The sequence below is a fragment of the Anarrhichthys ocellatus genome, unplaced genomic scaffold, assembly GCF_004355925.1.
Source record: "Anarrhichthys ocellatus isolate YVR2014 unplaced genomic scaffold, GSC_Weel_1.0 scaffold5, whole genome shotgun sequence".
In the NCBI taxonomy this organism is placed as follows: domain Eukaryota; kingdom Metazoa; phylum Chordata; class Actinopteri; order Perciformes; family Anarhichadidae; genus Anarrhichthys; species Anarrhichthys ocellatus.
The window spans coordinates 6,020,677-6,034,497 of NW_022280035.1; the positions used below are offsets into that span (position 1 = coordinate 6,020,677).

Consider the following 13,821-nt stretch of genomic DNA (forward strand, 5'->3'; position numbering starts at 1 on the left):
GGGGCACATTAGCTTCTTGGACAAGTCTTTCTGCACCACTGTCAGGTAGTTGAGAATTTGTTTGTCCAAAGCACTGGCAGACATGGACATGGCAGACTACAGCGAGGCTCTGGACCCAGCGTATACAACACTGGAGTTCGAAAACATGCAAATGCTCCCATTGGGCACAGGTGAGTCACATTATATGCAGCTCTGGCGTTGCACTTTGAAACTTTTACTGATTTAAAACTTTGGTCAGGAGAGGAAAGTGGGAGTTCTTGTGTGAAGTGATAAAATGGGGTCATTTGTCCATCTACACATAGAGGGATGATATTGTGCAGTGGTCTTCTTTTATCACCTCTGGGCACAATAATAAAACATTGAGGGACTTTGATTTACGAGACTTCGCTCTATTCTCAATAGTTCAGGTCATTTGGTCGAGGCAATTTGAACCTGTTTCAGCTTGGGGAGCGAGGTGGTGTCACCGGATTGATATTCATCCTCTGATGAAGCAGTAGTTTGAGTATCATGATCACGCATCTCCTGTTACAAACGGTCTGTTCCCACAGAGTCTAAAGTGAAGAATACGGGATCACAATGACACCAACTTATTTATATATGCAGTCTCCCATGACGTCTGGCTGTGGTCCTGATTCTAAAATTCCCAACAAGACTCAAAAAATGGAAGTTTCACAGGGACCATTACTTACAACTTAACTTCTTCACCACTTACGTGTTTCTCTGTTATATAAACGTATAACAATGTATCATGAGTCAGCCTGACATCCATAGCATGACATGCTCTATGATTGATTGACCAAGTCTGATAACTGTGAGACTGTGACTAAAAAGAAAACTGTCTCCAGTGATTGCCTTTTTCAGAGGCAATCAAGCCGATCAATTATGCTCTGTTGACCCTGTCTGAGCTGCTCAGGCAGGTAACAGATCCTTGCTGGTTCATGAACATGAAGGCTGGATTTGATCAGCTGTCAATGGAGCTGATCACTGTATTCACTCTGAGCCGTTCACACCTTCTTAAATCAAACTGTCAAACATTCACTGAACGTGTGCTCAAACATATTTCTTGATGTCGCTTTTATAAAAAAACACTCATGTCTAAAAACTGATGATTCATTCTCTCGCTCTCCGTGTGTGTCAGACTCCTCACCGACTGAGAGCGCCAACATGAATGCTACCGGCCACCTCGGGGCTGGCAGTCTGTGTGCCATATGTGGAGACAGAGCCACTGGCAAACACTACGGGGCCTCCAGCTGTGACGGCTGCAAGGGCTTCTTCAGACGCAGCGTCCGCAAAAACCACATGTACTCGTGCAGGTGAGGGGCAGACAAAATCCAAAAGATATTCTGTTTACTATGAAGAAGCTGGCTGGAAATATTCAAGTTTCTTTTTGGTTCTATGACTTACTTAATCCAATCATTTTCCAGGTTCAACAGACAATGCATTGTGGACAAAGACAAGCGAAATCAATGCAGATACTGCAGACTGAAGAAATGCTTCAGAGCCGGCATGAAGAAAGAAGGTGGGAGACTTTTTTATGTTTTCAAAGCACACTGACTGAATCTATGAACTCAATATATATGTTTTTTGTAAAAACAAAAAAGAGAATTTCTCTTTTAATCAGCAAGGCCCTGCCAGAGTGTGAGCCGTCCCCACTCAATTGACGTGTCGCAATACCCACGAGAGTACTTTGTTAATGTTCACTCGGTGCAGCGGTGAAGTCTCTAACCAGCTTATGCTGAGCAAACATTTCCAGGCAATAATGGCCATATACTGATAAACATGACAACCTTGGAAGACTTATTTTTCTTTTAAATTGCTCTGCATTCTTTGTGTAACAAAGATATGGGGGAAAATGAAACATGTGTCATTGTTTCCCTGTGTGTTGCAAGAAAATGGCACATTTGTCTTTGAATATTTCTGCGGCAGTGATGACACTATAAATCTGCGTGTGTTTTTAGCTGTGCAGAATGAAAGAGACAGAATCAGCACCAGGAGATCCAGCTATGAAGACAGCAGTTTACCATCCATCAATGCACTCATCCAGGCAGACGTGCTGTCAAGACAGGTAAGACAAACTATATATATCATGTTTGGGAATCACATCTCACTGTGATTAATCACTTGTAACAAGGCATCAAATGATTCCACATCTGCATCGCCTTATCTAGATCACCTCCCCTGCTCCTATACTGAACGGCGACATAAGGACTAAAAAGATCGCCGCCATCACAGATGTGTGTGAGTCCATGAAACAGCAGCTGCTGGTCTTGGTGGAGTGGGCCAAGTACATCCCAGCCTTCTGTGACCTGCCCCTGGATGATCAGGTAAGACTTATACACAGACACAGTGCACATAGTTGTATAGACACTCTGGTCACTCATCTACCAGTCTGCTCAAGACCACAGTGCGGGCTGCAGGAGAACAGGAGTACTCTGAGGACATATTCCTCCTAAATAAATAAAAATGGAGTAAAAAAAAAAAGGAGTTACGTTAAAAAACATAATTTTTTACTTTAAACCTCAAACTCTTCAACCAGAGTGGTTAATGTATTTTCATTTTGAGTTAGCATATGATGAGCGGTTTTTATAGTTATATCCCACCTTTAAAAAAGTGCTGAATCATTAACAATTTGATCACCAGGCCTTGGTAACTGATTTGCAGATGTTATATCAGTGAGGGAGTCAGTGTCTTCCTCCAGGGTTTATCACTCTTCACTTTACACCAGAAAGCTTCAAAAGAGACTTATTTTTCGAAAGGGATAGAACTGTACAACACCAAAACATTCAAATGAATGCAGTTATTATCACACAGCTAATAAGTCAATGAATTCACTGTATTTCAGGTGGCGTTGCTGCGAGCTCATGCTGGAGAGCACCTCTTGCTTGGTGTTGCAAAAAGGTCGATGCTTTACAAAGACATCCTCTTATTAGGTAAAGCTGACATAAGAAGTAATGTTTTACCACACTCGCCCAATCCTGTTACAAAAAGCATTGTCATATTTCCTGCACTAAACCTGTAATGTGACGCTCTTGTAGGAAATGATTACATCATTCCAAGAAACTGCCCGGAGTTGGAGGTTGGCAGGGTGGCGGTGAGAATCCTGGATGAACTGGTGCTTCCCTTCCAGGAGCTTCAGATAGACGACAATGAATATGCCTGCTTGAAAGCCATAGTTTTCTTTGACCCAGGTACTGCTACTGAACAATCTTTTGGATTGTATCAGCCACTTTTGAAAAGGCAAACATATCACTTAGAAGTATTCTAGACACTGTATACAGATAAAACATTTTGACTTATTAAAACACTTCTCTTTGTAAACAACACCTGCTTTTATTTGCTCCCAGATGCTAAAGGTCTGAGTGACCCTGGAAAAATCAAGCGGATGCGATACCAGGTCCAGGTCAGCCTGGAAGACTACATCAACGATAGGCAGTACGACTCCCGGGGCCGCTTCGGGGAGCTGCTCCTGCTGCTGCCGACGCTACAGAGCATCACCTGGCAAATGATCGAACAGATCCAGTTTGTCAAACTCTTTGGAATGGCCAAGATTGACAACCTGCTACAGGAAATGCTTCTCGGAGGTGAGCTCTTTCAGATCATTTGTAACCATGACCTCTGATCTTAAAAGCTTTGGGTCAATATACAGAATCCATGTCTGTTAAGAATATAGACAGTAGAGTGGACTGTGGCATTCATGGGGAGTCAGATATGCAGTAGTAAATGAAGACCGACTGTATTTTTGTGTGTTTTCTCTCTCAGGTACTGCCAATGAGGCCCAACATGCACCTCACTCTCTGCACCCTCACCTGGTTCAAGAGCACCTCAGCAGCAATGTTATAGTGACCAGCAACATCCCAACGCCGATCCATAACGGTCAAATCTGTAAGTTCAAAAGACAAATGTGGAGTACAACTGTAGTGGCATCAAGATAGATTCTCTGTATTTAGCTTAAATATTGAGATTCATTCTTTGCCACATGCAGTAGGAAAACTGGGACACTTTTTGGCCACCCAAGTTTGATCAGTGTGATCAGAAGAATTCATCTAAATGAACTGAAATCAATCATACTTTAATTAACAGTGATAGTCAAACCTCCCTCACCCAGCTCCATGTGCAGCCTAGTCAGGTAGCTGGAAGGACAAACAGGCTTGGCAGAATAATCCTCTAAATTCTTTATGGAAACTAATCTGGCTTATTTTGTCAAAGGGAACTTCTGTTATTCTTTCTAAACATGTTTAATGCTCTGAGAAATTTCACAAAAGTGCTTATTCCTCATCTGAATATTGTTTTGCCCCAAGACACGTTATACCACAGAATGGTAAATATACACCTACTAATGCTGCAGTTTTCCCCTCTAACTCGCTCCTGTTCTTTTGTGTTCTACTTTTCAGCCACTCCTGAAACCCCAATCCCATCTCCGCCTACGGCCTCCAGCTCAGAACATTATAAACTGGCTCAGGGGGTCATAGCCACCGTGCCCAAGCAGCCAACCTCCATCCCTCAGCCTACTATTACAAAGCAAGAGGCCATCTAACAGTCCTCTGAACCCTTATTCCTTTAGTTTTTTGTTTTTTATTGTGTTAAACCAGGTTTTATTTGTGTATGTTCATACATAATCAGCATTGAAGCTGTTAACTTGACTGAAACAATAAAGTTGCTAAATATAAAGAATATAATTGCAATTAGTCCCTTGCAGATTGCTGTTTTTACTTCAGGGATATATTTGTTCAGACACGCAGCAGCAGTTGAACTCCACAGCTCAAGTAAAAGCCAGACAAAACTATTAGCATCCAAACTATCCATTCATACTGTTGTTCTTTAAAGTAGAGGCGTAGAAAGACGTAAATTGTTGTATATATGTTGTTTTTTATTGGGTAACGTCACTACTTTTCACATGTCCTCAGTGTGTGCAGTAAGGCTCATGTTAGACATGGTGGTGGGGTCATGTCAGTATTTTATGAATGTTACAACAGGCCTTACATTGTCATGTATTTAGTGTTGCACAGTATTTTATTTTATGCTTATTACTGATAAAATTGTGTCAAATTTCTGTCAGGAAGTCTTTATCAAAGCTAACAGAAATCACTTCAGAGTTCAACTTTTAAACATTCTGTGAAAAGACTAAAATATATGTTGTTGTATATATTGGAAAATACATATTACAAAAGTGAAATTGAACATGTTCAAATTTACACCAAGGAATCTTGGAATAAATAGTGAACTCTGTAGTGCCACTTTATAAAAGTCGCAAACAGACACACTGAGGAAGTTTCCCAATAATATGTTGTGTTTCTTTTTTTAATATATATATTATATTTTTTGTTTAGTACTTTGTCACGGTTTAACTGATGGAATAAATTGTGCCTTGTAACCTGTACTGCCTTACAAAAAAAGGCAATATTTTGCCTTACAATGTGAAGATGAATTAATAAATCCCGAGATCTATTTTTACATTGCATTTTCTGCAGACCATATTTTACATTATCTATGATTCTATGAGGAATGAAGGGGTTTGCACATTCTCTGACTACTTAATCAAGAAATCCCACATGTTGCAGACTGTAGGGGAAAAAAGGGTCCAACGTGGCAGTGCTGCTTGTTCACTGATAGCATAATGCAACATGTTGCGTCAGACTGATAAAGTGCCATAAAATCATTATAGATAGCACTGATTCAAGAGAGGGAGAGGGGGACGACGGAGAGAGAGGTTTGACACTTTAAGGATTTATTTCTACATTCTAGTTGAATAAGTCTATAGATAATAATAATGTGCTTCATTTAGACTAAAACGATTGTCATGATGAAGTCATCCTCTAAGATATCCAAGTAAAGTACTTTTTTTCTTACCAAAACACCCCAAAAAGTACATATATATGCTTCCATTAGTTAGTATCATTTTAAGAATTAATTTTGAATTTAAAAATATAAAACATAGACGGGGGTGGAGGTTGAGCAATATGAAGGCAAACTCTGCCATCTACCGTATTCAAATGTAACTGATCTAATCTGCCCACAGTCGAAAAAAGAAATTTAGACCACATCAACCCTATGGTCCATGTTAACATTAACATCAGCTAAAACTAACTCGAGCAATTTTATTTTAATGATGAAGATTTGTATGTAATGCAGGGAATACAACTACACGTAGTATGCACTAGCCCTACTATAAAAAAAAAATTGACAGGCTATATGTTTACTTTAATTCCGTTAAAATAGTACTTATGCTTTGAAATAACTTGAAACTAGCAAACAATAGTCCGTGAAGAAGTATGCCATTTCTATTTATGTTAGTTTGCAACATGTGATGTTGAAATGCACCGAAGCCGTGTGAAAAGCCTCTAAAAAAGGGTCGTAGAATGTAGTTTTTGTTTTAGCCAGTAAAATATTGCCACGTCATTCAGTCATTTGTCGCAAATGTGTTTTTGAATAACAAGTGCTTAAAGTATAAAAAAGATGAGAGACTCACGAAACACCCACAAAATAATATTATTTTTTTTTGGACAAGGTCCATTTTGTTCAAGTATGAGTGGCTAGTTTACGAAGGGCACTTGAACGCAGCATTGCCGTCAAAACAATAGACGCAAAACTCAACCTCTCTGGTGCGACAACAGAGCGTCACGTGCTATCATATGAACCAATGAGAGACCGCCATCTCTTTACCCGGAACAAGGATCTTCCTGACAGGTAATTTGTGATATTTTTGACACTTTTCTGGTCGCAGCGGCTTCTGAATGACTTTTGTATCTCTTGCCAATACATGCTCATAAAAGGCGTTCATGTGAGTCCCAGGTGGTTCAAGTTAAACGCATATCTGGGTTGGTATTCAGTCATTATTCTGACTTTAGTTGTGTCGCTTCGGTTCTGCTTCGGATCAGATTATATTAGCCAAGCAGTGTTGGTTTAGGATCTGACTCAATGTTTAACAAATACCTACAGTTAGCATGTTTGTAGTGTTATAGGGAATCATCCTACTCTTTCCAGCTATCGGGGAACGTTTTATTAGGTTAAGTGATATTGATGTAAACTATGTGTGTGCAGTGGTGGAAGACGTATTCACATCACATCTAGGCAATAAATCTCTCCTGTGTTTTCTCTGCATATCTCGAAAACCTCTAATCCCAGCTACTTCACACTTGGAGGGTGTATTGCTGGGAACCCATTGAGTGCCTGTTAGAATTTGGTGCAATTTGGACACGTTCAATAGTAGTAAACTTTGTTTAAACAATCACACAGTGCTCTGTGTAGCAGCGGGTGTGGGCTCGCGTGTATCGTCTGCAGTGGGCAGACAGCGGCTGGTTCATTGACTGCATTATCTAGGAACAGTGCCATTCTGCCATTGCAACACAAATTGTGTAAATTTTTGCCATAGTCATTTATAACACAAAGTGTTTCCCTTGCAAAACAAACAACATATGTATGTTAGTGTCAGCAGGTCCCTCGGCTGCAGATATGAAGCATGATCTTACCAGCAGACTGTTCACACCCTGAGCTCCCACATCTCCGAAACCAATAGAGACATACATCCAAACAGGTTAAACCCACCACATATTGGGAATCTACAGGGTTACTTTCTGGCAAAAAACATATTACAACTTAATAATGTGACATATTAACAGCTTTCATTATCTTTCATTAACTTTCTTTCTGATGAAAACCATTTACTGCATTCAAATGTTTACTTTGAGTGAAGGGTGAAGGGATGCATTACCAGCACAATGTACTTAAATCAAGTTTAAGGTGGAGCTTTCAATTTATATTGCTGGATAGGTAAAATAATGACAATTCATCATATTTAAATTATTATATTTTGTGAGTAAAATCTGAATTGTAACCAGTCTCTCTGTCAGGTAAATGTAGTACAATGTTTTCCTCTGAAGTAAACCGTTGTGTTTCATGTTTTTGTGTGCTTTTGTGGTCTTTGCAAGTTGATTCATGGTACAATGACTCAGGACAGTAACATAATTCAATATTTTTCATATCGAAGCATAATATTAATTTATAGCTTATTTACTTAAGTACATGCACTTAGTTTACCTTCCACCACTGTGTGTGAGCCATCTGCCAGCAGCTAAAGCGGCAGCCCAGAACCAGGTGTCTTTTAGTGTTTTCATAGTCTTTCTTGTCCCTTTTGTGTGTTTCTGGCCAAACAGCCTCGCCCAGTCAGTCCATGGCTGATCAACATGAGTCCATCGATCTCAGGTCTCCTCCAGTGGACCCATCACCAGCTGCAGGACACAGCTGGTTCCCTGGACCCCCTCCACCCATGTATTCCTGCACCCTGACCCCGGAGCTGGTGCACAAAGCCCGGGAGGAGCTCCAGGAGAAGCCAGAGTGGCGTCTGCGGGATGTCCAAGCACTGAGAGACATGATACTTAAGGTATTCATATAAACACAAACGGTCTTATTCCTGTTTATGTGCCAGTTATATGGACAGGACAATTTAGTAGAAAACATCCGTACAATTTGAAGACTTAGTTCATCTAAACCCAAAAACAACAACAACAGTAAACATTCTGACATCACCAGCCGGTGGCTCTCTACCGAAGATGTAAATCTTTAAAAATGTGTCATAAATATATACATTGTTTTTCAAATACAGTGTTGAAAAACAGCTGGCCATTTTAGCTTTCGGAAAAACATTACTTAAACAGGAGTAAATGTGCATCTGTTGGGGACAATTTTCTGCCACAGATGTATTTACGGCAGCAGGACGATGTATGAATCAAAACAAAATGCAGTGCTCAGTGTTTATTGTTATCAAGGAACCAATGTCGTTGTGACAGTGTGACTCAATGGAGCTCTATGGCACAGAGGAGTACGATACATCTGGCTTTAGACACATGGACACTATGCTAGTAGGACCAACTCATTGTTATTTATGGTCTTTTCTTGTTTGTCTTGTCATGCTCATATTTTTTCCCCTCGCTCTGCAGGAACAGCCCAATCTCAGGACCCGCCTGGACGACGCCTTTCTCTTGCGCTTCCTGCGGGCCAGGAAGTTCGACTATGACCGAGCTCTGCAGCTGCTGCTCAACTACCACGCAGGCCGCAAGGCTTGGCCAGAGGTCTTCCAGGACCTGAAGCCATCCACGGTGAAACACGTCCTGGACCTGGGCTTCCTCACAGTCCTGCCACAGCCGGACCCCAACGGCAGATACATCCTCTTTCTCCGACCAGGTTTGTATCGGCTTCATCTTCATTGACCAATTCTGCAGTTTTATAATGAACGAACAATTTTTTAATGACTGTCTTCCATTTAGCTATTATTTTCTTCAGTAGACCTCAAACGAAGTGTATTTTTTCCAAAACTTTAAGTGAATACTGTTTGACCGATTGTTCCAGGATTGGCTTGACTCATGATGTGTGGTTACTAAACTCAATCTCCATTTACAGGGAAATGGAAACCAAATGATTATCCGTTTGTTGACAATGTCAGGGCCATTTATCTGACTCTGGAGAAGCTGATCCAGCCGGAAGAGACGCAGGTGAACGGTATCGTCATCTTAGCCGACTACAGCGGAGTGGGCATGTCACAAGCTTCCAACCCAGGCCCGTTCCTCGCCAAAAAAGTTGTGAGCATCCTCCAGGTGAAAACATAAGTCTTATGATCTGATGACTTTTAAAATGATATCAGCAAATGACTATATTTTCCGAAACAGATATATGACTGCAGCATTTAGTCAAAATGTTTTTTTTCTATGTTGTGACACAGCAAAGATGATGAGTAACTATGTTAAGATGTGTGAGAAAAAAACCTTGTCATTTACAACAGTGGCTCTTTAGCACTGACTGAGTTTTGTCGTGACTGCAGACAGTGTAATATTTATGTTTGACAAGGACCAGTTGTGACTGTTCTGAGTGCAGTTTCTCTTCTGATTCACAGGATGGCTTTCCAATCAGAATCAAGGCTGTTAACATAATAAACGAGCCCATGATTTTCAAAGGCATCTTTGCTATTATTAAGCCTTTTCTGAAGGAGAAGATGGCAGAGAGGGTAACTATTGTCCTTGAATTGTGTCTGACTCTTTTGTTTTAAACAAAGGACTATTTCCAGTCATGTACCTCCCTTTTATCTGCAGCCTCTGCTCCAGAATAATGGGCTATTTTCATCTGTGAAGATGAAGGCCAAGCATTTTCTTTTCAGGGGGATGAACTCAAACCACCAGCTACACAACCATGTGTTTTCCTATATCTCTTGCGAGTTTTTTATTGATTTGGGGATAGTGGAAACAAGCACAACGCTGACATGTCATCACCTTTTAATTTAACAATATCGCAAAGGTTTTAGCATACAGTTCATTTACACAATCAGCAGAGACATTAGCATTCATTTTAATTGTGAATAGGACATATCTGTTCCTTTAGCAGCTAAATGCTCCACTATGTTCACCAGCTAGCTGCTGTTTGGTGCTGAGCAGGTAGTATATTTAGAGCTTTCCTGAACCAAAAAACGTAAGGTTGTGGACTCTAAAAACAAAGCAATGAGCTGAAAGAATCTTTATTAATTTGAGAGGAACTGCAAAGTCAGGCGATAACTCTTTATGGGTTCATTAATACGAGTGACACCTTTATGACACGACATTAAATTGATTGATTATAGCCACTTTAAGTAATAAGGCAGATGACTGTATCTGTATCTGAATCTGTGCCGTCTCCTCATACAGTACATCCTCCACGGCTCGGACCTGCGCTCTCTGCACCGCAACATCCCGCGGTCGGTTCTGCCCGAGGAGTACGGCGGCACCGCAGGCCAACTGGACTTGGGCGCGTGGTTGAGAGTGCTCCTGGACTGCGAGGAGGAATTCATAGTGGAGTTCTGCCAGCCAGATCCACTAGAGGGCGTGGTGCTCCCAGACTCCATGCTTTTTGAAGGCGAGCAGGCCAGCGGGCAGGACGACGACACCTTCAGGGGGCTGCGCTCTCAACTTTACTACTGTTACTGATGCAGGCTGTAGATGCATACGCTCCCATCACTGAGAGGACATTTTCTGTTTCATTTGAAACAAGTGTGTAGACTTTTAAAGGGCAAGTTGCCAATATTATACATGATTTATTTTACTAACTAAGCAGCACTTCTATAGGTGGATAGTCTTCTGTAGTTTACGCGTAGCCCAGCGTTCAATCGTGGTTCCAAGGCAGCTGCAGGCTCAGGCAAAGAGGCCTTTGATATGAGCCGCTGCATGTTTGGTCGGTATTGGTGGCCCTCATGTGAAGTTATTGCTGGTACTTAAAGGATAGGGTCACATTTTTGAATATTCAGTGTCCATATGTACATTGAAGCAGGTTTTTGTTGAACTAAATCAGTCCTCTTGTCCATACTAGTTGCTAAAGGATCCCTGCCTAATGTGCTAATAAGATGGGGGGGGGGGGGGGGCAATATTCACAGTCCTTGTTTTGTTTTTAGCTGAAGCTAAAATTAGGTTCTAGTAATATCAAGTGGCAACTTCAAAAGTTTTAGTGTTTAAAATTCCCACTTTGTGTGTCGCTGGGCAGTGTTTCTGATACCCACTTGATTTGAACTGAGGCTGCTGAAAGTACCTCATAAAATAACTTCAGCTGAACTTTGAAAAAGATTTTAAAACGGAACCAGGACTGTGGATTTGTCCCCCAGCATGCTAGGGAGGGATCTACTAACGGTATGAACAGGAGGTATGAATACAGCAAGCAAAAGCTGTGCTTATGCACATATGAGTACTGTTTTAAAACAGACATGGAAACCTTCCTTTTAGTCCTTTAATATGTGTTCGCTGAGGAAGAATTCCAAAAAACAGTTTCTGAAACTCTCAGTTGTGTTTGGTATCTGCATTATGACCATTAGTGCTCTGTTTGCACGATTACATCATCCCACAACCCAACAGAAAAAGTGTATGTAACCGTCTAATACATTGCCTTAAACTGTGTATTTCCCTATGTGTCAAAAGATACGTTCGTGTGTAGCAAAGCGATAGTCATGTGTATTCTCATCAGGGCTTGTCTTACAAAAGAGTGGATATACTTCATTGTTGGGAAGTAAAACATTGATGGCTGCTTTGACTATGAGAAAGAATAATATGATATAGATTTAAATGTTTTTGCTCAATATTTAACCCTTGCACAGTATTTTAGGGCCTTTGTTTAGTTGATGCTTTAGTTTTCTCTAACTTGAATCTTCTGAGAGGGTTATTTTTTTAACTTCAGATAATCTGCCTTATGTTTGTTTTTTATTTGTTTAACCTTTTTTTCACCTGTTTACATGTGTTTTATCACTCAGTCTTATCAAGAGGCCAAAACTGATCACAGGAGTCACATGAGGTGTATGTTTGTTTACTCCTGATTTTATGGACATCTGCGTGGCCAAATTTCCCATCAGGCCATGTACAGAAATGTGCAATATTGTTAGATCTGTTTTCTTGCGGTATAGCCCAAAGCTAATTTCAATAGTTTTCATTTAAGCATGTCTGTGACTATGAGCAGTTTTGTGTTGCAGGATATTTATTGTTAGTAGTGAAGACAGTAAAAGAAAAACTCAAATGGAGAAAGGGCTATTTCTGTCTTGTTTGTGCTGTGAATGCTGTTGGCAGAGGATGGGGGTGTGCTGCATGCTCTGGGAAAGTTGTGGGTATTTTCACAACATAATTGCAACACATTGCAACTGAGTTAAGCAGTGTTACTGGATTTATGGGTCCACAAAGAGATCAGAAATACAGTGGAGGAAGAAGTATTCAGAAATATGAAAATGTACAAGAGAATATGATATATAAATGTACTTCAATAGAACTACTGGAGTCTTCAAAGCAACATGTATCAAAAGTAAGATGACTCATTATGCAGAATTGGATTTTTCAGATTTCATTGTCACTACAGTATACAATTAGTTTCAAATTCATGAGATGCAACTAATTCAGTCTAATGAAACAGTCCTGTAATAAATCATGATTAGACCACTATAACAGACTACAATAATAACAATAATAATAGCAACAACAAGTATTATTATTATTGTTGTTGTTACTATCATTAGTATTTAGCTGTGTCTTACAGTTAAAGTTAAATGCTTCGGCATGTGAGCCTGCTGGTTCGATCACGGAGAACTCATTCATTTCTGCATCTTTCATGAGATTTTGACTTTATTTTAACTCAGTCAGCCTACACTGTCGGATATTGTTAGTCTGCTGTTTCCATGGCATTGATTTTGTGAAGACTGTTTTTATGCGGCACACTCCTGTAATATGAGGTCATGACAACACACACACACACACACAAAGGCAGATCAATTAAAGGGGCACTCCACAGATTTTACACATGAAGTTTAGTTTCCAAAGTCTGAAGAAACAACAAGCTGCAGGTTTAAAAGAAGTCCAGTTTGTGCCTCTCATGTCACAGATTGAAGCATCTATTTCTCGTTGATCTTTGACAAACCCAGAAGGTCATTTAACAACACTTAAATGAAAATGGGAAGATGTGCTGCTTCTCTTTTTTCATCATTTCAGATTATAATGTGGAGGTTTGGACTGTTGGCTGGAGGGGGGGTGCATTTTCCTGATATTTATCCTGACATTTTAATTTCACTGAAAGAATGTGAATACTTCCTCGACCACTAAAACCAACATAAGAAACATTTGGGGAGTTCCCTACAAGGAAATCTCATCAGTCGGGGTGTCTGGTGGTTTGATGTGTGTCTCAATAAAGCCACCGTGACATGAAAGCTACACTGAATCATCCCGGAAAAAAAGAAAGAAGAAAGAACAAAAAATGTAACGTTAGTGTTTGATCTTCAGAGTGCAGTGTAGTGTTTTCTCCAGCCCACAGAGGAGTGGGAGCCTCCACAGGCTCGCTGTGATT

At 40.4% G+C, this 13,821-nt stretch overlaps 2 protein-coding genes across 5 annotated transcripts in view; both read left to right on the forward strand.

The window, feature by feature from the left end:
• hnf4a (hepatocyte nuclear factor 4, alpha) overlaps positions 1–5,451 on the forward strand; it is a 20,020-nt gene extending 14,569 nt beyond the window's left edge. Inside the window, exons 1-10 of one of the 2 annotated variants that reach the window (XM_031845438.1) lie at positions 7–170; positions 1,139–1,313; positions 1,425–1,519; positions 1,959–2,065; positions 2,169–2,324; positions 2,843–2,930; positions 3,036–3,188; positions 3,345–3,581; positions 3,760–3,882; positions 4,392–5,451. In XM_031845438.1, the coding sequence (XP_031701298.1) occupies positions 83–170; positions 1,139–1,313; positions 1,425–1,519; positions 1,959–2,065; positions 2,169–2,324; positions 2,843–2,930; positions 3,036–3,188; positions 3,345–3,581; positions 3,760–3,882; positions 4,392–4,534 (1,365 nt within the window). In that variant the 5' untranslated portion in view covers positions 7–82 and the 3' untranslated portion in view covers positions 4,535–5,451. Of the gene's footprint in view, positions 1–6; positions 171–1,138; positions 1,314–1,424; positions 1,520–1,958; positions 2,066–2,168; positions 2,325–2,842; positions 2,931–3,035; positions 3,189–3,344; positions 3,582–3,759; positions 3,883–4,391 lie in introns of those variants that run through there. The other variant, XM_031845440.1, reaches the window with a different exon arrangement.
• A 1,150-nt stretch (positions 5,452–6,601) lies between these two features.
• On the forward strand, positions 6,602–12,079 carry ttpal (tocopherol (alpha) transfer protein-like). 3 transcript variants are annotated; one of them, XM_031844334.1, is made up of 6 exons: positions 6,602–6,684; positions 8,151–8,377; positions 8,934–9,177; positions 9,394–9,587; positions 9,884–9,994; positions 10,665–12,079. In XM_031844334.1, exons 2-6 carry the CDS (start codon positions 8,168–8,170, stop codon positions 10,941–10,943), a joined length of 1,038 nt encoding a protein of 345 aa, XP_031700194.1. In that variant the 5' UTR covers positions 6,602–6,684; positions 8,151–8,167; the 3' UTR covers positions 10,944–12,079. The 3 variants fall into 3 exon arrangements, with proteins under 3 accessions (XP_031700194.1, XP_031700195.1, XP_031700193.1); XM_031844335.1 differs by lacking the exon at positions 6,602–6,684 and adding an exon at positions 6,702–6,778; XM_031844333.1 differs by lacking the exon at positions 6,602–6,684 and adding an exon at positions 6,703–6,815.
• The last annotated feature ends 1,742 nt before the right edge of the window (positions 12,080–13,821 follow it).